This window comes from Centroberyx gerrardi, chromosome 22 (assembly GCF_048128805.1).
Source record: "Centroberyx gerrardi isolate f3 chromosome 22, fCenGer3.hap1.cur.20231027, whole genome shotgun sequence".
Lineage (NCBI taxonomy): Eukaryota > Metazoa > Chordata > Actinopteri > Beryciformes > Berycidae > Centroberyx > Centroberyx gerrardi.
In genome coordinates this window covers 3551596-3574072 of record NC_136018.1, presented here as the reverse complement: position 1 = coordinate 3574072, position 22477 = coordinate 3551596, and the positions used below count along the sequence as shown (strand labels likewise).

General features: G+C 41.5%; 3 protein-coding genes across 3 annotated transcripts in view; 1 reads left to right on the top strand and 2 right to left on the bottom strand.

The window, feature by feature from the left end:
- avl9 (AVL9 homolog (S. cerevisiase)) overlaps positions 1-15165 on the bottom strand; it is a 30942-nt gene extending 15777 nt beyond the window's left edge. The window contains exons 1-10 of the mRNA XM_071904374.2: positions 14969-15165; positions 11710-11830; positions 7219-7304; positions 6761-6832; positions 3761-3850; positions 3594-3660; positions 1859-1899; positions 1434-1472; positions 1264-1333; positions 196-686 (exon numbers count right to left, since the gene is read on the bottom strand). Coding sequence (XP_071760475.1) covers positions 196-686; positions 1264-1333; positions 1434-1472; positions 1859-1899; positions 3594-3660; positions 3761-3850; positions 6761-6832; positions 7219-7304; positions 11710-11830; positions 14969-15052 — 1161 coding nt within the window. The 5' untranslated portion in view covers positions 15053-15165. The remainder of the gene's footprint in view (positions 1-195; positions 687-1263; positions 1334-1433; positions 1473-1858; positions 1900-3593; positions 3661-3760; positions 3851-6760; positions 6833-7218; positions 7305-11709; positions 11831-14968) is intronic.
- Positions 15166-15796: 631 nt separating this feature from the next.
- Positions 15797-17442, top strand: lsm5 (LSM5 homolog, U6 small nuclear RNA and mRNA degradation associated). The gene is made up of 5 exons (XM_071904376.2): positions 15797-16003; positions 16368-16463; positions 16602-16629; positions 16717-16789; positions 17140-17442. The coding sequence occupies exons 1-5, from the start codon at positions 15958-15960 to the stop codon at positions 17170-17172; spliced, it is 276 nt and encodes a 91-aa protein (XP_071760477.1). The 5' UTR covers positions 15797-15957; the 3' UTR covers positions 17173-17442.
- A 153-nt stretch (positions 17443-17595) lies between these two features.
- psme2 (proteasome activator subunit 2) lies at positions 17596-21562 on the bottom strand. Its single transcript, XM_071904368.2, has 11 exons — positions 21364-21562; positions 21049-21081; positions 20900-20962; positions 20708-20794; positions 19924-19972; positions 19728-19825; positions 19401-19469; positions 19234-19301; positions 18582-18636; positions 17989-18075; positions 17596-17891 (listed from the first exon to the last, which is right to left on the bottom strand). Exons 1-11 carry the CDS (start codon positions 21409-21411, stop codon positions 17811-17813), a joined length of 738 nt encoding a protein of 245 aa, XP_071760469.1. The 5' UTR covers positions 21412-21562; the 3' UTR covers positions 17596-17810.
- Positions 21563-22477: the final 915 nt, after the last annotated feature.

The following is a 22477-nucleotide window of genomic DNA, read 5'->3' as shown; positions in this document are numbered from 1 at the left end:
TTTAGGGTCGTTTCTTGTAGTTGGTTTGGATTAGATTCTCACACCGCACCACAGCACTCACTGTTCTCACCTGCCCAAATGAACCGGAGGAGTAAACGTTTCCCGAGTTAAAATAAACCACTCCAAGCATGCTTGTGAACGCACCCTTAGGCTTACAACAACTACAGCTGGATTGTACAGCCTGATGAGCGTTACCTTAGTGAAGATGGGGAGGGGCAGGCCGTAGTGATCCTCCTCCAGACCGGACACCAGGCCCTGGGTGACGGCCCCCTGGCCCCCGGCCGACTGCGGCTGCACCGTGATGGGGATCCCCGGCTCGGGGTCGAAGGTGTCCGGGTGCTCCGACCCCGCCTCCCTCCCCTCGGCCGACTCCTTGTTTCCGCTCTCTTCCAACACGCTGGGATCCAGCGTCTCCCAGTCGCTCTCGGAGGACTCGGGCGAGGTGCGGGACGGGGGTTTGAGGTGGTGGTTGTCCCCCTCCGTGCTGGTCCCGGAGGACGGAGCCTCGGTGTCGTCCCGGGGCGTCTCCTCCCCCACCAGCTCCAGGGAGGCGTTGGCGATGTCGGTGACGGACACGGAGACGAACTCCTCGGCCCCGGAGACGCTCTCCACCAGGCTCAGGTCCTCCGACACGCTGCTCTTAGGCCTGTAGTGGGACGAGTCCACCAGGCCGTGCTCGATCATGCCTGCACAAATAACATACGACTTTCATTTCAGGGCGATTTTAATTCATTTAATTTCCCCGAATTAGTTCTTCAGCCGTTTGCGTACCAATCTCCTTCATGTTGCAATTTGGCTTCTGTTCCCTGATTTACCTGCTGTTCTGTTTGTCATATTGCAGGGTTCAATTTCAAAATTGCATACTTTTCCTACACCTTCATTTCTTTTGATTTGAGTTGAATATTTTGGTTAGTGTGCAGTATGATTTACGCTGATAGACATTGGCCCCTACTAACTAACTAACTCATTATCATTTTATAGATGAAGATTATTCTTCACAGCAACACGTCAGAATATGTGAGATGATGGGGGGTCTAAAACCACAGAAAATATGGACAGTGCAACAATATTTTTTCAAACTTATCAAGATGTGGAAATTACCAAATTGTTTTTCCATACATTTCAAGACTTTCCAGGTTTGTGTAGGAACCCCAATATTGATTTGTTCTCTTTGTATTTCCTCTCTTTCCCCCATTTCATTTGTACATGAAAATACACTAAACCTTAATACTATTTGGTAATATCCATCTTACTGCTGCCGACCTGGAAAGAGTGATAAAACTGTCATCAGAGCGCCGACTAGTCTGTTGACAGGAGACACGTAAAACAGGACCTGGGAAGGTAAGAAAAAAAACACAGTGTAAAGTTATTTTCCATAAGTACTCAACTATCAGAGAGCAGACAACAAGATGTATTTGAGTTTGAATTCATACCTTCTTCTCCAGCAGAATCAGTTTGAAGAGGATGAGAACCTACAAAACATAAAGAGAAATCAGAATGAATGTAAATTACGGCATCAATCCAACAGATGTCTTCATAAAGTCGCCATCAATCAAGAACTATTACACTACTACTAGTACTTAACATTTTCTACAACCGCTGCAACTACTTAACTACTACTGAAAATACAAAACTACTGCTTATGCAACTTCTACAACTTCTATTACAACTATTACTGCAACTATGACGTTCTCTATTACAGAAACTAAACTACTACTCCAGTATGTGTGTGTAGATTAATTTCAGTCATCCAGGTAGTAAGATGACATAATACTCCTGTAGTACTACATATATACAATAGTACCAGTGTCCTCGTTTTAAAGCTTAACATTATTTTGCAAACAGTAAAATGCTCTACCTTGTGTCGAAAGTGCAGTATTAAATCTCTTGGTGATAACCCTGAGGGGAGAAAATGAACAGAATGTCAGCAATGTAGAATTTGCCCAACAGAAAAATGTCTTAACATTTTATAATAACTAATAATAACTTTATTTATATAGCACCTTTAAAAACAGAGTTTACAAAGTGCTTTGACAGACAAAATAAAAGCAGAATACTCAAATTATGAATTTAAAAGGCAATAAAACAATAATAAACAGGGATTAAATTCATAGGAGGACAGAGGTGGAAAAGAGCAAACAGTCAAGTAAATAGTGGTATAATCGTAGGATGAAAACCAAAATAAATTAAAAATAATAGAATAAAAGTAAGATAAAATTAAGATAGAGTTAAGATAAAAGATAAAAGACGTAAAAAGACAATTGAAAGAGGATAAAAAGATGATAAAAACCGATAAAGAGACAATAAAAAGCAGATAAAAGATAAAAAGACGATAAAAAGACGACATCACATAAAAGCAAGTCTATAAAAATGGGTTTTAAGAAGTGATTTAAAAGAAGTCACTGATTCTGCTAGCCTTCTCTCCTCAGGCAGGTCGTTCCAGAGCCGAGGGGCCCCGATGGAAAAAAGCACGGTCACCTTTAGTTTTAAGTCTAGACTTTGGAACAGAAGGGCCCGCCTGAGGATCTAAGGCTGTGCATCGGCTCATATGGGGTCAACGTATCTGTGATGTAGCTTGGAGCCTGACCCAAACGTGCTTTAAAAGTGATCAGTAAAATCTTATAATCGATTCTAAACCGAACAGGGAGCCAATGGAGAGAAGCCAAGATGCATACAAGGAGCATGCAGCCGCAACCGCGTGATCACAAGCCTCACAAAGACATGCAAGACACAATAAATGCAAATGTGGTTTGTTTTTTAAACACCTGTAACTCTGGAAATGTGCAATAAAATTAGGAGAGGAAACTACGGTTGTTTGTTCGCTTTTTTGAGCAGAATTGGACCTCTAAATGATGGTTGGATACTTGCAAAAGTGTCTGGTGGGATCGACAAATTTTACCAGCAAAAAGTCACCAGCATTTGGCCAGTGGTTGGTGTTTATTTCCAGCCCAGAATATAATTACGATATCAATGATGAGGTGCACAAAAGCTAACCTGAAACAACATCTAGCGTCTGACAGTTATCTCCACCACACACACCTGTTCTTCTCCATTACTGAGAACAGTGTAAATACAAGCTACACCTGTCAAACTGATTTTACAACACAAACACCAACTGCAGCAACAAGCCTCCTTTCAGTCAGAGCCGACATGCTGAAGGAGCATCCCAGATGTTTTAGAGCAGCGGTTCTCAAATCTGAAAATGTAAAATGTATTTCTAAAAACACATATTTATTTAACCTGTTTTTAATCTTTGTGATCAATGTTTGGGTTTTTTTGAGAAATTACTCATATGTATTTGCAGCTTCTGGACTTTTTTTTTAAATAATTAATCAAGTAAAATAGCCTGAACAGGGAAAACAATAATCAGCAATTTGTGTCAAAGTTCACCATTTGTGTTTACTCCTACAACAGGGAGTCACAAGTAGGCATCTCTTCATTTTTGGAGGGTTATGAAACAAAAAGTTTGAGGACATGGTTTAACAGTAGTGGAGTGTCTATCTGAGGAAGCTTTAGTCGTCAGCTGTGACACACAACAGTCTTTTTGAAATGCTTAACAGCGTTGCAAACAAGTGAAATGAAGGCTCTGTTACCTAAGTAAACCTGTGAGCCCTCCAGACTCGAACCCCTCAGAGAACCGTTCATGTGTTCATACAGTTCCTATGGAAACAGAGCAGGAAACAGGAAGTAAGATGAGGTGATAATAACTGACGTTGAAGTAGAACATTAGTGGACAGTTTCTGTCAGACTCCATTCTCACCTTTAAAATAGAGATCTGTGAGAAGTCTTTCTCCTCGAAGTAGGCATGTGTGATGAGCTGTAATTTTGCTTGAAGCAGACCGTATAGAGGCTGAAAATGAAAACAAACACAAAGTGAGTGTGTGTGTGTGTTCATGTTTGTGTCATTTCTAGCACGTCCAACAAACACAAAAACATCCAGGGCCAAGCAATGCTTATTCATGACTCCTGCTGCTCAGCTTCTCCCAAAACAACATGTGACTCTTTTTTTTTTCTTCTCCCATCTCTTTGCCAGAAGAAGAGGCCTGACATCCTATGATTTGTTGTGCTAATAATACACTGAGCTGGCCCCGGGCTTTACGAGGCTCACTTCACTTTGCTGTGGGGAAAAAGTGGGGAGGCAGAGCGGCCAAGTGGCTGGAGGAAGCCGTCCCGTAACTGAGAGGTCACGTGTTTGATCCCGGCAACGGCGAATGCGTGTCCATCGATGGTCACATGTGTCCAAGACAACGAACCGCTACTTACTCCTTTATTCTAAGACCCTCTGGCTAAAAACAGACATCTAAAACGCAAAGACGTGATTAAACAGCGCTGTCCAGAAAGAGCAGTGTGTCAGGGAGGAGCGGCAGCATTATACTTTCCCAAAATCTTCCCTTAACTGATAAAATACAGTATATTTTTTGGACGGAAAGAAGTGAGTATGCCACATTAGCTGCTAGATATATCTTTACCTGCCATAGTTTAAGACCAGAGACGAAATGAAAGACGAAAAATCATCAGATAAATTGTTTTAAAAGATTATTTTTTGGTAATAGAATGATTTGTTAATCGTTTTGAGATCTTATTCACTTTTATTGTTAGTGCTGTCATGATCATTTTAATTTGTATATGTTGCTTTGTATTTCATGCCAATAAAGCCCATTTGAATTTGAATTTTGGCAATTTCAGACCAACTAAACAGTGACTGCAGCCTGCTCAGTCAAAACATCAACAGACTATATGGACTCTCTATATTCCACCATCACATCATGCTCTGTTTTCCCCTGAACGGCAGACAGAGCAGTTTGCATCTTATATACATTTTCATTTGGAGACTCTGCTCTAGTGGTGACATTTTGCTGACACCGTCATCCAGAGACTCCACTGTCGTCGTGGCATTTTTTGCTGACGCCGTTTTTATTCAGAGCGGCTTACAATGAGGGAAACAGTGGAAGAAGCTTCAGCCTCGTTCACAGGGTCGGGGCGGGAAATGAACACCAGCCACCGCCCCAAATGCCGGTAAATTTTGGCTTTATCTCATTTATCTGATCTGAAGTTAAGTCTACTTTAACAAGCCACTCCTCCTACACTACCATCATTTAGACAGGGTTCCCACACTTGTACAGCAAATTCAAGGACTCAAAATTGTCATGATTTGGGGTAAGACATGATATTGGTCAAAATTAGACATCATAGAGGATTTGTCTTTTTTCTCATGATTTTGTCAAGTCAAGAACACCTGGTGAAATCCACTCATTTTCAAAAACTTTTAAGTCCTTATTTTATTTTTCTCAAATCTACAAACTTTCAGGCCCGTGGGAGTCCTGTTTAGACGTTAAAATCAGTGAAAGTGACTCTTGGTGAATTTTGGGATCCAGACTCTCCCATTTGTCATCACCGTCCCGTCCAAGCTCTGTCAGCTGTTTGCTTCCTGTCACAGCTGAATTATGGGAGCTCTCCACTGACCCCGGGGTTTTACAGTGAGTACTATTGGAGGTGGCCTCTTTCCCAGATACAGTATCCCCTGCTCTGACATCACAGGACAAGCGTGTACTACGGACGACTCCAGTGATGTCATCTCTTGGAATCTGTAGACCCCCCGCCCCGAGAGTGACCTTTAACCTTTTCACCAGCGTATCGAGCTGAAACGTAAATTTCTGGAAATCCTAATATAAAGAGTTTAAAGCTTTGAACCAAACCCACCAGCCACCAGATGAGTCATGAGCTAAAAATATATTTATGAAAAACAAAAAAAAGGCAAAGGTACAAGACAGAGTACATAGCGGTTTTTAAGAGGGAATGAACAACTCATCCCGTACAGGTTTGCGAGTGACGTCGATTCCCTTTCCCTCATTTTCAACAGTGATGCTAGATAAAATCATTTTGGCCCCTGTGCACACTCATCCCTAAAAAATACAAAATCTCTGACAGTAAAACCAATGGTGGAGCAGTGTCAAGCCACCTGACGTTATGGTCTGAAGATTGGTGCTTGGAACTTGTTAAAAAAATAGTATAGTATTTCACAAGGAACTCAGCAAAAAAAAAAAACACGATTTCTTATCATTAAAGTTGAAATCAGAATGGCTGATAGTAAGTCTACCTTACATCATTAAAACATTATGGCTAAAAATAAAATGCCCTATTGGAAACATCAATGTGAAATTTGCTTCTGGAACCCAATGTCCTGACTCTACTGTCTTTATTACTTCATTTGATAAAAGCGAGTTCATTTCCCCCACCAGATGAACTGATGGACTTCAGAGGAGAAGATGCAGGGACTTAAGAAAGCGTGAGTGTTTAGCCGAAAGTTGGTGTATTTATTTACCAATCATGAAGTCATGTTAGTGCTTTAGTATCACAGCAATAACATCAAAAACATTTTTTCCAAATCTGCCATATTGCAACAAACCCTTCAAATCCATTCTTCTAGATTTCTCTCTAGATTTCATCTTTGCATACTTTGTCAAAAACTGTGTGGATAAAGGTTATAAGAGTGAATTAGCAATGGAAAATAGTCGATGATTGTTCATAATATCCTTATTTAACTTTGGAGTAATTTTGCAGCCACAGCACCCGTTCAAATCCCGCTTAAGTTCACAGGAATATTATCAGAGCTTGATGACCGACTCTTGAACTCCTCACTATTGGCCAGGTTGTAATGTTGTTGAGATATGAATTGAAGCTCCACACACACACACACACACACACACACATACACACACACACCCCACCCCCACCCCCACCTGAGGCCCGACTGACTCACCACTCGACTGAGGACGCACACGCTCTTCTGAACGGTCTCCCTGGTGACGTCAGCCTGTCGGACCTTTAGGGCCTGGAGAGGGATGAAACATTTTTTTTTTTTAAATAAAAAAAAACACAAGCAAAACATTGAGAGGACACTGTGTGACTAATCGGCCCTGACTGAGCGCTGTGCAGCTGACCTCCCATCTCATGACACGTCTGCTGATGTCATCGAAGATAAAACGGGGACGAGGGACATTGTCATTTTATTTCCTCAATCTGGTTGTAATGAAATCTGTATCTTCTGTCAGGAAACAAACACATCTTTTCAGTCTTCATCGTTCTACACCGGGCCTTCGCACACATAAGGCTGATATTTACTGCGTCAGAATTCACAGAGCTGGAAACGGAAAAAATCAAAGCCTTGCACCTTGATGAGAGACACAAAATAAAAAAAAGATTTATGGGAGGACTGACCTTAGCTTCTATTTGACGATAACAGGACACTCCGTAGACGCACTTCATGTCTCCACTCAGCGGAGGGAGGTGAAAATAAACCGTGTCTGCAAAACAAGAGGATCAAACGATGCAGCACACATTTCAAACCTTGTGATCATCAGGACAGAAGCATGAGAAACCAATGGGGATTTGAGCAGGGCAGGGAAATAATGTGGTGGATTCTGAAATTTACCAGATTTACCAGCCAATAAAACCCTTTTCACAAACATGGCTGACGTACTTCCACTTCATCTTAGTAGGGTACAAATCGATTCTTACCACTGCCAGCGATGTTAAGAAGCCTTACAAGAAGCTACAAGCTGTCTGTGATCACTTATTTTGTGTTTCAGCATACTATTTAACACAATTCAGGTGTTGTCACTGACAAGTCTTTCTGTTTCTGTTGTCAGACGACTGGAAGACTATAAAACAGTGATTTGATCAAGGGCCACAAAATGCTAACAGTCCAGAAATGACTGTTAGCCAGTTAGCATTTTATGAGCCTCGATCAAATCACTTTCTTATCATCTTGCAGTCGTCTGACAACAGACAACAGAGATGTCAATGACAACACCTGTATTGTGTTATAAGCTATGTTGAAACACAAAACAAGTGATCACAGTCGGGGGGCAACAGAAAGTTTCTTCTTGCAACTGCAGAATAAGCTTCAATTCTTAGACCGACAAATGTACATGTAGCTGTCAGAAAGGAGTGCAAGGTCAGAGGGAGCCACATAATAGAATGATTATGTAAGAGGAAGATACTGGAAAAAGAAATAAAAGAAATAAGAGCTGAGGAGAGAGGTATAAAGACTCTTTTTATAATAGAATAGACTTCCACATAATTGTCTAGTTTACCTGCCAAACTGGCAGGTAAACTAGACAAACTTACCTGCTGCAGCCAAGGTTTACTAACATTTCACTGGTGGCTGGTGTTTGTTTCCCACCCTGAACATCAGATTATCTGTATTCCTCAAGCATTACTGATCCTCAATTAAAGCTGCAGCAGGTAACCTTTACGGATTAACATTTATTTAGAAGTAATAAATATAAAATCAGTGCGGTTGGTGGCCAAAGACGAGCGGGATGAAACAGCGGTCGCCCCGTTCCTCTGCTATTCTCATTTCAAAGTGAAATTCGTGGAAACCCATCTGACCAATGAGGGAGAAGTCTGAGGCAGAAGGCGGGGCTCCATCCTGTCAATCACTACTCCTGTCACTCACTAGGAGGAGTGGAGGCGTGTCGTTCCTTGAGTTGGTTTGAGATTTGCCCATGAATGAAGCCCAAGACTCCAAGCACAGGAGAATAAAGAACCTCAACTAATTTCAATGTTTTTAAAGGGGCAATAAGTTGAGATATTTACTCCCATAGCACAAAATGACCATCATATATCTGCTGGGCATTGATAGGATTGTTGATCAATGCCAATGGCTCAAAGATTACTTCACCAGGTGAGATTTCTGGCCTAAAAAGCATCGTTCTCCAGCCAAAACACCAAATGACAAAGCAGTATTATTATTCCAGTATTCAGCATGGGGATACATTAGCTCTTTGCTAGACGTTTCTGTTGGATCTCTGCTCTAATTAGCAAGCCTCCACATCTCCATTATGAAAATGTGATTTTACTGTTTGTGTCAATTACAGGCCACCGTAGGCCGTGCCAAACACATGCCGCTAAAAGAGGTTAATAAAAGTCATGCATTACTTAAAGCCGGGGAACAAATGTGAGCAGGGCCTTAATGTTTTCTGTGGCAACAAGCAGCACAAACCACCCAGCTATCAACATTCACTCCATCTGAGGGAGGGATGGGAGGGTGGTGTGTGTGTGTGTGTGTGTGTGTATGTGTGTGTGTGTGTGTGTGTGTGTGTTAGTAGGAAGCCGGCGGGCAGTGCTGTTAGGAAAGTGGCTTTTAATGTGGTTAAGATCTGCTCTGAATGCGACAGCAGCACAGCCACCGAGGTTAGACTGCGGATGTCGGGGCCATGGAGCCTGGCAGGCAGACAGTCAGGCAGACAGGCAGACAGTCAGACAGGCAGACAGGCAGACAGGCAGACAGGCAGGCAGACAGGCAGGCAGACAGTCAGACAGGCAGACAGGCAGACAGGCAGACAGGCAGGAAGGCCGGGGACGGGCCCTGGCAGCACCGGAGCATCTGACTGGACGCCACAGCTGCAGCGGGTCAACCTTCCCGCTCCGACACACCAAGCCACAGCCCTTCACTCTCTGCTTACATTTTATATTCAACAGAAAGTGGAGTCTGCAGACTGAAAGCTGCTCCCGAGCTGCCTGAACGTCAGTCGGCTCAGTCGGCAGCCGGTTCGGACGCCGGCTGCCGCTGCTGCTCTTCATCCCCGGAGCTGCTGCTGGCTGACGAACAGCCACAGTCGCTGTCAGCTCAGCCTGCCTCCTCCTCCTCCTCACCTGACACAACTCCACTTCAGGGTTTTCCCTTGGCGCTAGTGTTTTTGCGTCAAATTTGTTCTGTTACGTCATGCATAATGATACCTGTACTCAATTAATACAAGACGTCGTAGACACAAGAATCTCTACACTTTACCAAGGGAAAACACTGAAATGGGAAGACGGACATTCATCTACAGGAGCCCAAAAATCTGGAATTCATGTCACTAACGTTGTCTTTTCATTATTGCTACATTTTCCGTTGTGATGTTGATTTGTCTTTTTCTCTTTCTCTCCGTTTTTGTTATTGTTGTTGTTTTTGATGTATAAGTGTTTTTAATGTGTTGTTTTTATAAGATTAACCCTTGGGGATAAAAGAGATCCAAATCAACCCAAATCAAAACCTGTACTCTTACCTAGTATACCTAATATTAATGTTAACAGTAGAATAAGCTTCAATTCCTCCATAACCAACAAGCGACCATCAGACTCATGAACCCTGCCCATGCATGCTTCTGTCTTTACCAGCTGCACTGCAGAGGGAGTCATTCACTCAGTCACATCAGTTTGGGGTTTTTTTAATCAGCCACCAGGCTGCTGTGGCAGGAACACACACTGCAACTCAATCACTGCAACAAACAGCGCAGGTAAACACAAACGCTATCAGCACACACAACAAAGCCTGATTAGCAGTGATAACCAGAGCTGGTACTGATAAGAAACTGAGACTGAGATTGCAATATGGATATCTTTTGTCAGCAGGGGGATCGTGAGGTGCTAATGTTTGAATTAAATTAATTTTCTAAGTTTGAATAAGATTTTCCCTGATTTGTAGGCCAGGGAATGACTTGTTTAGGGAGCTGTCTGATACAATGTTTTCTAAAGGGAAAACATTGCATATTCTTGCAATTTGGAAAAAGCTGCAAACTAATTTTTTCACTCTCCTTTACTGGTGGGACTACAGAGTCACATTGAACTGACCAACATAACTGGCCTAGAAAGCCACAGCTGTGACTGTGTGAGCCGTCAAAGTGGATAGCACATGGTTTAGTTGTGTTTATGGGTATAACTGCAGTTGAAAATCCATTTTTTGATGAAATCTAATCACTAGTCTAGACCTTTGACCTTTAAAACAGACAAAATAATAGTTCCTTCCTGGTGTTGTAGGACAGTGTTGACAGCAGCGGCGGACCACAGGCTCGTCACATGACAGCAACTCTCTCTTTCCAACCTGGATACAGTTTCAGTTTTTAACCGCTGTCTGTAACACTTTAGATTAGAGAACACATATTAACTATTAACTATGGGGTTTCCCTCAACAGTTTAATAATTTCCCTCAATAATATGTGATACTAGCACCTAATAAGCCCCAAACTGAGCAAAGCAGACTAAGAGCCTGATTCATGTGCAACAGCTTCCTTACGGACTGCTATAAGCACTAATTAGGAGGCTAATGAGGGAAAACCCATAGTTAATGGGGAATACTTGATGCTAATTAAGTGGTTTGTTTGGACTAATAATGAACCAATACACTACTAATATGCATGTTAATAAGAAACGTATTAATAGTTAATATGTGTTCCCTAATCTAAAGTGTTACGCATTTAACACGTGAAAAAGAGCAGTATGGAGGATTTTCTTTATTTGAGACAAAATCTGAGTTCCAACCAAAACAAGAAATGCTGCAATGAGCCAACGACACCGTACCTCATCCTATTAGCAGAGGGGCTATCACATTTCATAGTGGACTATACTATTATTTGGCTGGTATGTGCCTTTGTGACTATGATGGATAAACACAAAGAAAGAAGTGCAGGAGAGGAATGTGGAAAAAGCCCAGCGGGAGACGTGAAGTGTTTTGTTCAAAAATCAGAAAAGTGACATCTGCTCTTACAAAATCAATCGACAGCACAAAATGAAAATAAAATGACGTTAACTTAGATCCTCAGTTGGCAAAATGCTGACACTTTCACAGACGCAATCCTCTATATTTTGACTCCAGGTAGTGATTTCCCCCCCTCCAGGACGGATATTTTGTTAATAAACACTTTATATTTAGGTGTAACGTACCTTCCTGGTAGTTGTGCGCCCCGTCCGGAAGGGCCAGGAAAGGCAAGTACTTCCACTCCTCCGGCAGGGAGTTACTGTCATGGCCCTCGTCCGGGATGAGCGGCGGGTACGAGAATTCAACCTGAAGATGGAGGAAAGATTAAGAACAAGGAGAGAACCGACATGGTTAGCTTCGACTATGAAGAAGAAGACTTAAGACTTGACTTAGTTGAGACTTGACTTTGACTTGTGATGAGATTTGTTCCAGCAGACGACTGAATTTAAATTCTGTTTTCTGAATTTGTATGGAATGATTGAATTTATTGAAGTTGAAACTGATTATAGAAATCAAACTCATGATGCTCTTACCAAGTTTTTATCCTATTAAAACCATATTGCATTGAAAAGTCCTAGATATTTAGTTTTCTTTAAGATATTAAATTGATACTGGACTCTTGATTTGTTCTGACTTGACTTGGTGTTCTACATTTAAACTTGGGACTTGACATGAGATTTGTGCCTCAAGACTTGAGACTGACTTGGGACTCAAACAAAGTCACACCTCTGACTGCTTCTATCTTGGAATAACAACAAATAAAACCGTTTTTTACACTTTCCTTTAACTTGCTCTAATTCTCAATAATCGCACCATTTCCCCTCCAAGTTTTTTTTATGTCACTGGGTTTCTGTTTCCCAAATTCACTTGTGTCCTTGTTTTCTTTCCTTTTTGGGTGTGATGCTTTTATAAACCTCTTCTCTCTTTTTAAGTGTTTTACCTTTCGTGCGTATGTGCAAATCAACTAAAGCTAACCATAATTCAACCTTGCTTTTAATCCCTCTACAAGTCGAGCAAAAACTAGTCCATGTAAACCAGGAGTGAGTCCAGTGGCAGCAGCCTGATGTGTGTCAGCACTGAAGATGAGACTAGAGGTTATCTGAACTTATTTGAACTGGCAGAGTTTGCATGTTCCCTTCACATGGGTTTCCTCCCATGCCTGTGTCAGGTGATTTGGAGACTATAAATTACCCATAGGTGTGAATGTGAGCACGAGTGTGTTTGTCTGTCTGTGTGTTCCGCCCCAGTGCATGCTGGGATAGGCTCCAGCCACCTGTGACCCAGAGTAGGAATAAGCAGGTATGGAAAATGAATGAATGACACAGGAAACGTTAAGCTAAGCTCTGGTACTGTAGTCTCCTTTTCTATCCGATTTACTGTTGTTATGTAATAGTGTACAGATTTCAGTGTTTATGTCTCTATGAAAGCTTATTGGATCATATCTAATATAAAGTTGAGCCAAGTTCTTTCCAAAAAGTCAGATACAGCTCAGGACAGGAGGGATACCGTCCCGGCCTGGAGATTTCCCATGGTTCATCTCTGTGAGTGCATCCTATAGTTCATCAAGAGTAAAGGGAGACGCTAATGAAGTTATTTGTTGCTCAGATAATTTGGGTAAATTCAAGTCATCAAGGAAAGAATCTGAGTCAGCTTTTGCAAAAAAAAAAAAAAAAAATCCTCAAAAACTGCCATTAGTTGCTTGAACTGCAGTCACACATGCTGGTCTGACACTACAGTACTAAATAAAAAATGACAGCCAGTCATAGTAAACACGTCATACAACAAACAATTCTTTAGAAATTGTGATGTGGTTTGTGGTTTTCTGTTCCCCATTTCTTTTGGGGAACGAGTCCAGTTTTCACAGCTTTGTTTGTTAGTTTGGTTTACTCTATAGTTTTGCTAGTTTAAGGGGGCGCAGTGGGTTTGTCGGCCCGTAGCTTCCACCTCCTTTTGCGTTTGCATAATTCAATTAAAGCGTAATTTAAAACAAAAGAGTAAACCGTCTTCCTCTAGCATGTACTCCCTAGGTTTGACTCTGAAAAATGATGCTCTTAATTAATACGTCCACGTCTCCTCAATATGCCTCCTGCCAGAGAAACAGATGGGTAGCAGGAGAAAGAGAGAGGGCCGAGAGAGAGAGAGAGAGAGACTGATTAAAGAGCCAGGAACCCAATCTTGTGATACCCAGCGGGAGTTCACTGACCCCTATCAGATAACCTCTACCACCAGAGGCAAGCGAGCCCCATTACCTGAAACAAAGAACCTGCTCTGTCTGCTCTGCTCCAATGCATTATTTTGTTGCGAGCTAACAGGTTTTTTTTTTTTGGGGGGGGGAGATGGACAGGCGGCAGTGCGACTCGGTCTCATTCTTAGATAAAAACTGTACTTTTATCTTTCGCAGAGAACAACAGCTGTTTCTCAGGCCGCTGAAAAAAGACACTCCCTGCATTTTTTTTTTAGCACCACAGACAGATGGAGAGCAGCAACAAAGCAGCGCAGTGTTGGATCTGTGGCTGCTGGCTTGGTCTGTAAATGTGGTGGGTTGGTCATTTTTAATTTTGCAATGTTTAAAGAAGAAGAAGAAGTGATACCTAGAAGATGCATTAACTGTTGCTTCAGCTGAATCCTTCACACACACTTTCACTAATTCCCAGGTGAAGACTACAGGCCATCATGTCTGTCAGGACCTACTTCACTTGTCAATGACAGGTGTCCCAGTTAAACTTTAATCTTTGAAAAACAGGTTTACAGGGAAAATAACACAGCTTTCTCTGTGGGCTGCCCTCCATTAAGTTCAGTTAAAAAGAAACCTAAGCAGGGCTTTCTGGAGCAGGAATAATCAGAGTCAGAGGTTGTTTGTCGGCCTGGGTTTTCAAAACAAATAAACAAGCAAACAAGGAAGTCTTCTGCCTCTGTGTTAAGACAAATGTCCACACCAGAGAGCAAGCTGTGTGAGCCTAATGAAAACACTGCTTGATGTTGAATAGACTGGAAAGATGTCCAATTTGGCAATGCACACATTACATAACCATGCGAGCCCAGGGCAAATACAGCGCAATGAGAGGAAATTATGTTAACTACAGTGACTTCTCAATGCATTTATCAGTTTCACAGCAGCAGGGAACGAATAATATCAACGGTTGTGTGTTTTGTGTAAAGCAATACTGTCATAACTCCCATGAAAAAAGAGCCTGACAGGAAAGATGTCACCTGTCAGCTGAGCTTCATTAATCAACAACTGGATCAGAAACCGCCAGCTGTTTAACGTTATCGCGGTAATTTACATTACTGGTTGTTGAATGCATTTCTAATGTGTCTAATGCTCGCAGGGTCACACTGGTATTCAGTTATGTTGAAGGAATAAATTCGCTGTCGTGTCTTATTAGCCACAGTTCAACAACTGGCGCTAACAGGCTGCTAGCATGCCGCTCGAGCTTCACCTACCTGACAGCCCTTTTTGTGGTGAAATCCGACCACAACGATATGCAGTACCGGTCCCTTCGCTTCCTCTTTGCCCTGCGACTCCATGCCCCGCTGGTATTTGGGCAGTAGTGTGTTGTTTTTCACTCGCAGCCTCGGACGTAAACAGAGCAAGAGTGTCTGCTTTTCCTTGAGTCGACGCCGTCGGTCCGCAGCAGCAGGAACACACAATCAAAGCAAACCGATTTTCTCTTCCGCTTCGTCCGCGTTCAGTCAGAGTGTGTGAGAACTGAGGAGGCGAGAGGTTTCACTCCCGCCCACTTCCGCATTCGCCTAAATTCCGTTAGACCACAACGTTTTTTGGCGAGTCAATTTGAGTGTCACTTTTTTTCTGCTTATTTGATTTAGCCTAACAGCATAGTCTTTCAGTTACTAATAGCGTTATTAGCATACACATTTTTTTAGCAGGTAGTTATGTGTCGCGCATGCGTTGTATGGCGTTAGTTAATGTCCGTAATGAATATTCATAAATATTCCTGTATAAATTAGATGTTGTGAGCATTAATTGGCTAACCTGCCAGCTACTAATTCTAATTTCAGACAGTTGTACGCATGTGCGCGATGATTTCCCGCCTGGTGTAGGTGTACGATTTCCATAGACTGGATTCGGATGTGTGAACTATCTTGATAGTTAATTTATCTTCATGTCTTTGGTGCAGTCGTAGGATTACGTCATGTATCGACCAACACAAACAGCGCCATCACGTGGAACAAATTTGAGAAAGGACAGGATAAACTGATCCATCGACTCATCCCAATCCTGTTTGTTTAATTCTGTTTGATCTAATCTATATAGCTTTTGTTAATCTCGTTTTTTCCCTGCCAAATGGCAAAGCTGACACGACCGGCTCCATCATAGCTCTTGGACGATTGCTTCTAGGTTTGATTGCTTTCGCCTGGCCGCTGATGTTCTTCTCTCGATTGCTTCTGACTGTTCACAGTGTTCGTTGAACATGGCGGCTACACCAGCAACAAACCCATCACAGTTGCTCCCACTTGGTTCGTAAATGACGAATAACTATGTTCTGTTTTAGATAACAAGTACAATTTGTCAATATTAAAACTCTGCGTGCGTTGATAGGCTTTTACGAACGGCGTCCAACTGTTAGCTCTGTTTTGCTAGCTAACGTTAGCATCACGCTGGCAGGCAGACATGACAGCATTCATAGCTACAGTATGCTGTATATACACGTTGCCTTTGCTACCAATGGCTCCTTTTGCTGGCTGTGATCATAAAGTACACATTTAGGAAGTCTATATACTGTTGTACATATTGTGTTTGACTCAATTGCTTCCAAAGTTTCCCAAGTGTTATTTAGGCAGCTGTATGTAAATAAATCCATTATCTCTCTTTATCTTCCAGAGCTTGTGGACAAATGTATCGGCTCTCGGATCCACATCGTCATGAAGACCGACAAGGAGATTGTCGGCACCCTGCTGGGTTTCGACGACTTTGTCAGTATCCTTCCCAGGTTATGGTGCAGGTTGCCATTACATAGGATGTAATGACGCAATTTGCTGTTACGGATCCTCCTATTTAATGCATTGTATGATTACTCCAGTTGTCCCAGAGCTTGTCCTTAACTTGGTGTTTTAGATATGGTGTTGGAGGATGTGACAGAATTGTAAGTACACATGAAATAGTGTTTTTCAAGCCAGCTACTGACTTGGGTCTGTTTTATTAACTTTTACTTCTTCCATCTGTGATGTAGTGAAATCACACCAGAGGGAAGAAGGATAACCAAACTGGACCAGATCCTTCTCAATGGCAACAACATCACCATGGTACGCAAATATGCTCCATATTTTGGCACCATTACATTGTCTTTCATGCTTTTAGGCTTTAACCTACACCATACACCATCACAAGACCTGTTGCTCATGTTAAACACATCCACAAAAACACGAGGTCCAGTTAAATTATGTCTATATTTTGTCTCCCCTGAAACTACTGATTTTGCCCTCATTGCCTCACAACTAAATTGACAATTATCTTAGAGAAACTTAAACCCCCCCAATCCCAGCACAAAACACACCCCACTGGAAATGCCACCACCTTAAATTCTCAGCAAGTTTTCAAAACTTTGATTGTGTTGAATTCTTCTACTTACACAGTTTTCTCTGATCTCCTGTAGCTCATACCTGGAGGAGAAGGACCTGAAGTATGAAATGAGGCTCAGCGTTGTGCTGAGACCGTTTTGTGTTGTGGATACATGCCTTTCCTACATTATGTTCCTTAGTTGATTATTTTTTTATTCTTATTCTTACTATTATTTTTGGTCTTCCTTCTTGGTGTTTGAAAAAAGATTTTTCTAACAAGTTTCCCAGCTGGGTATTTGTGTAAAAAAAAAAAGAAAGGATTTGAAACGTGTGCAGCATAAATGACACATTACAAGACAGATGTTTTTGTTACAAATAAATCACATAATTTCACACAATTTGAAGAACCCACTTTGTTACTTTCTTTCATCATGTAGTGTGTTTTTGAAAAGTCATTGTCATACAGCTTGGCTCACTTAATGTCAAATATAATTCAAGTGTTCTCACACAACAGCAGAATCAGGAGTGGAACAGCAGTGACAAAACCTTGATCCAGTTTGATATGTTGGATGTGTTTATTGATTTCAACAAGAAAACAGAGCTGAAACTTGTTCTATGACTGATTCACAAGTATCATGCAGCATGACTGAACAGAAATAGATTTGATATGAAACACACCAGGTGAAAAACAGCTGAGTAGAGGAATGGAGGTGGAGGAATCCGTCTTGTGGTACCTGCAGCACAGCAGCCTTCCTTCCCTCCTGCTTCAGTACATGGATGGCTTCTCCTCTCCTTTTGGATTTGTCACTTTTTCCAGATTCTTGTTGATGATATCGTAAAGTTCAGCCTAGAGTAAACGGATTGGAACAGAAAGACGAAGTGATGTAAATGTTCTCGTCTGACGGAGCATAGTTAACATGTCCGATATCGGCCGGCTGACTTACGTAGAAGCCGCGGATGTCGAGGACGATCACTCTGATCTCGGAGTAGATCGCCTCGTCCTTCTCGTGGACGAGGGAGCGGTAATCCATCTGGGGGAGAAGGTTACAGCAGGAGGGGTCAGAAAGATACCAGGAATATGTGTTGGAGATATCTTCACAACAGGATTTGGGTCAATTCATGAATTAACTCATCAGTGGGAATTAGAGAAAAAAAAAAAAAAACACTACAGGGAACAGAATTGGAAATGAACTGGAATTTCAGGAAGTTTAATTCAGTGAAATTCTGTGAAATCCCATGTTTCTTTGTTTTTTCTTCCCACATATCTGAGATTCCACATAGTGTTATATATTATCAATACTGAATATCATAAAATGTTAAAGGAACCTTTCAGCTGGTATTTGATGCAGAACACGTAATGGTAATCCATACATTATGATTGAATGTATTTGATTTAACTCTCTTTTATTTCTCACTCTTTTAGAAGTGGAATTTAATGGAATTCAATTCTGTTTCCTGTCATTCCAATTCAATTCACAATTCATTTAATACAGATCTCAAAGACAAAAACATTAAGACATTAAACATTCAGACTTACCACATGAGTCTCTTTGGAGGCTTTGGCGACAGCATCTCCTCTCTCTGAGAAGTACCTGCAGTCCAACAGATGGTTTTATAAGTCACACTGTACTGACAGGAACAGATCTAACTAATGTTCTGTCCACCGGCCACAGTGGCTGCTGTGTCCCAGCATGCACCACCCACTTTAACCTTTTTACCAACAAGGTTTTTTGAATAGAACAAGATCTCCAAATGAGGTGATTGGTTACCTAGATCAGTGATTCTCAACCTTTTTCATATCAAGGACCCTAATTTAGTCCACAGACTCCCATATGATGAGATTTTGTCTCAAACCCAAATCTGAGAATATTTTTATTGTTAGATATGATTTTGTCCAGAATCCCATGACTATCTGTATTGTAGGTAGAGAGATAACAGAGAAACTATGATCAAAACAGTCATTCTTCTATATTCTCTAACTGTGTTAATTTCTTGTAAATGAAATAATGCTGAGGTTTAATAATTCATCAATTTGCCGGGGATCCCCTGGAACCTCCTCAAGGACCCCTGGTGGTCCCCGGACCCCACGTTGAGAACCACTGACCTAGATCAAATTTACTAGCATTTGGCTGGTGGTTGGTGTTATTTCCCACCCTGGATGCTCCCATTACACTTAAAAGCCATCCTACTTGTTGATGTTGGTCTGAAAGCCGTCCACCTTGGTCTTCACTGCTGCAATTCTCTCCAAGATTTTCTCCTGTGGTAAAAAAATAAAACATTTAACAATCCAATATTTGACAAAACTGTGTGCTACTACTCATACACAGTGTGTGTTGTCTTTTGAAGTGTAGTTTACCTGGATTGCAACCCCAAAGTCATTTCCATCTTCTATTTTGGGGATGAGGTGCTGAATCCAGCAGGACACCTGGAGCCACACAACAGTGTTGAGTTCATCATATGATAATTTGACAGTCTAGTTTAGATATAATTTAGATAACTCTATAGGTAAATCCAAGAGGGTAAAGAAACACCAAAGGCATGTAGGCATTTATTCTCCCCACATTTCAGGTTTTCACCCTCTGTGTCCACTTCATTAGATGTTTTAGAGCAGAAACTGAGTTAACAATCTTTACGGCAGGAGTGATTCAAGAGATCTGAGCTTTGAGTTTTGTTTGTATCTTACGGTGATGATGGTCTCTCTTAGTGCAACGATCTCTGGCTTCACTCTGTCCAGCAGCTTCATGATCTTCTCATTCCCTTTGATGAAGCCGCATTTTGGAGCTGCAGGACAGGGAGGAGAACTCAGTTGTTGTTGTTTTTATTTCCCATCATACACACACTGCCTCTCCACCTGCAGGAAACCTGCCAACACACTTTACCTTTCTTCTTTTTCTTCTCATCATCTTCATTCTTGTCGGTCTCCATTTCCTGTGAAGACAATTATGCATAATCAAAAAAAACATCTGATTACAGGACTCTTCGATTAAAGAGTAGGGTGTCGCTGTTCTTTATTTATTTTGGTGTCAGTCCCTCAGAATCAAAGAGCGAGGGCTTCTTTCTAGAGCCGCCATTTTGCACCAAGAGACGTTCAACAATCATACAGGGAGAAATCCATCGTAGAAGAGGAGAGAGACCAGTTTCTCCACCCACAGGAGCAGGAGAGAGACCAGAATGCAATGCAGCAGCAAGATATGTTGCATCTGGACTAAGGGGCGAGACTCTGACATTTTCTCAACTGGAAAAACTCTCACTCTCTTGCTCTCTATTGCTCTCTCCAGCTATAAAACCAACAGCTGAAAGATGATTTTTGGTTGCCAAAAGGCATTCTGGGAAATGTAGGACATCACTAACTGAAGCAGAAGTAGACGAGGCAGGTTGAGAGAAAGTGGGTTCACCAAAAAAGTAAATTACAACACTTCATCACTAAATAACTCCTGGAATGCACTGAACATCACAGACTGATGATCTATAACAGTGAAAGAGGATCTGGAGGTGGATTTTGATTTCCACACAGGCCAGCCTGCTCAAAACACCCATGGTACTGTAGTGTTTCGGATTAAAGCATTCAGCAAATGCCAGTTATCTATGATGAAACTCTGCATCCCAACCCAAGCATGAACTCCTTATTTCAGGTGTCAGAATGTCCCAGCACGTCCGTCTCACCTCCTCCTCTGGAGCCGGAGGGTCTGGGATGGGGATCTCCAGCGGAGCCTGGAGGGAGGACAGGTCCGTGATGCTGAGGGCGTCTTCCTGCACGAGACACACACAACACAAGAACCAGTACAGTCAGCGACTGAGGTGTGTTTCACATGACCCTCCTGTGTGTGTGATGCATGTCATACTGCACATGCTGACCTTGAGCAGACCGTCCAGCAGCATGATCTTCAGCGGGATGTAGTTGGAGAACAGATTCTCCGCCTGGAAAACATGAAATGGTTAAGAGTGGAACCTAAAAAAAAAAATGGCTGAGTTTGAATAAATGTGTTTTTTTTTCTACAACAAACCTCATGATACAGCGACTGGCGGAAGTTTTCCACCTGTGGGGAACAAACAGGATGAAATAAACTGACAAATCATGATCAAAGAACATATATCTTGCTTATAACGTTGCGACAACACGCGTTTCAGTGTCGGCTGCCAGTTTCGTAAGTTGATTTACTTTCGTTTTCCAAGGGGCTTTCCGTAACTCTGCCGTTAAAGTCCGCTTTTCACCACGTTTGTGCAAGAAATTCAACATAAAATCTACTTGAAATGATCTTTAATGTACATTCTGAGCATATAACACGCATCTGAAGAGTCTAACTAACAATTCAACTTACCTTCCCTGCGCCGGCGCGGCTTATCTTCAGCACCGACGTCTTTGACATGACTGTGCAACTTTGTTTTCAAGTAAAAGACAAATAAATATGTCTGTTAGGTTTGTAAAACAAGTCAGTAGTTTACAGCAGAGGAGAGGAGACGGCAGCGTCGCGAGCCTGCTGCTTTATTTCCTCCTTCATGCAATTTAGTTTCGATTTGATCAGATTACAATGAGATGATGCGGCTGGCGCCTCCCACCGACTCTCCTGATGACACTCAGCTTGTTTCCTCATGGCTGTGTTCAGATCCTCAGCACACTGACACATCACAGCTTATTTTACCATATAATATAGAATATTCCTACAGGGAACTGCAGTGTGTCCGTGAGTTTACAGTGATCTCATTGTACTTCATGATGTTTTTATTCTCATTTATTTATTATTTATGTATATTTTTAGCATTATTGTTTTCATCTCTCATGGTATCACTAATATTTCTTTAATGTTCCTATATAGACATAATAGGTTTGCTTTGATATTTGGATAGCATCCTTCTAAAATGTACCATAAGATTACAAGAGTTATTTTTGGTAAGGTTTCATCTCACATTTAAGAACCATAACCAAACTGATTTATTTTTCAAAATAATTCTAGCACTAGCCTAAAGCTATGGATTTAATAATAATAATAATGATAATGATAATAATAATAATAATAATAATAATAATAATAATAATAATAATAAAAGATTAAAATATTTTTTTAAATGCATAGTTTCAGTTTTCAGGTCTGATTTGCTGAGTCACGATCAAAGATGCTGTGTTACCCATAAACACAAACATCATGTGACCATAACAGCTCATTTACTCATTTAATTACTGCCAAAATCACCACTCACACCCAGCGTTATCAAGCAACATGAGTTTATTTTTCATCAGTTTAAAAGGAATTTTATTTTATTTTTTGGGGGGTTCAGTAAAAAAGTAAATGACAAGTTCTAACAGTGAAAGAGGATCTGAGGGTAGATTCAAGTGCTTAGTCAACTCATCCTGGGAAAATAAAGCCAAATAAGTGTGATTTATTTTCTTTACTCTCATTGTTTCAGGGGAAATCCCTCCCTACAACACTAACAGGG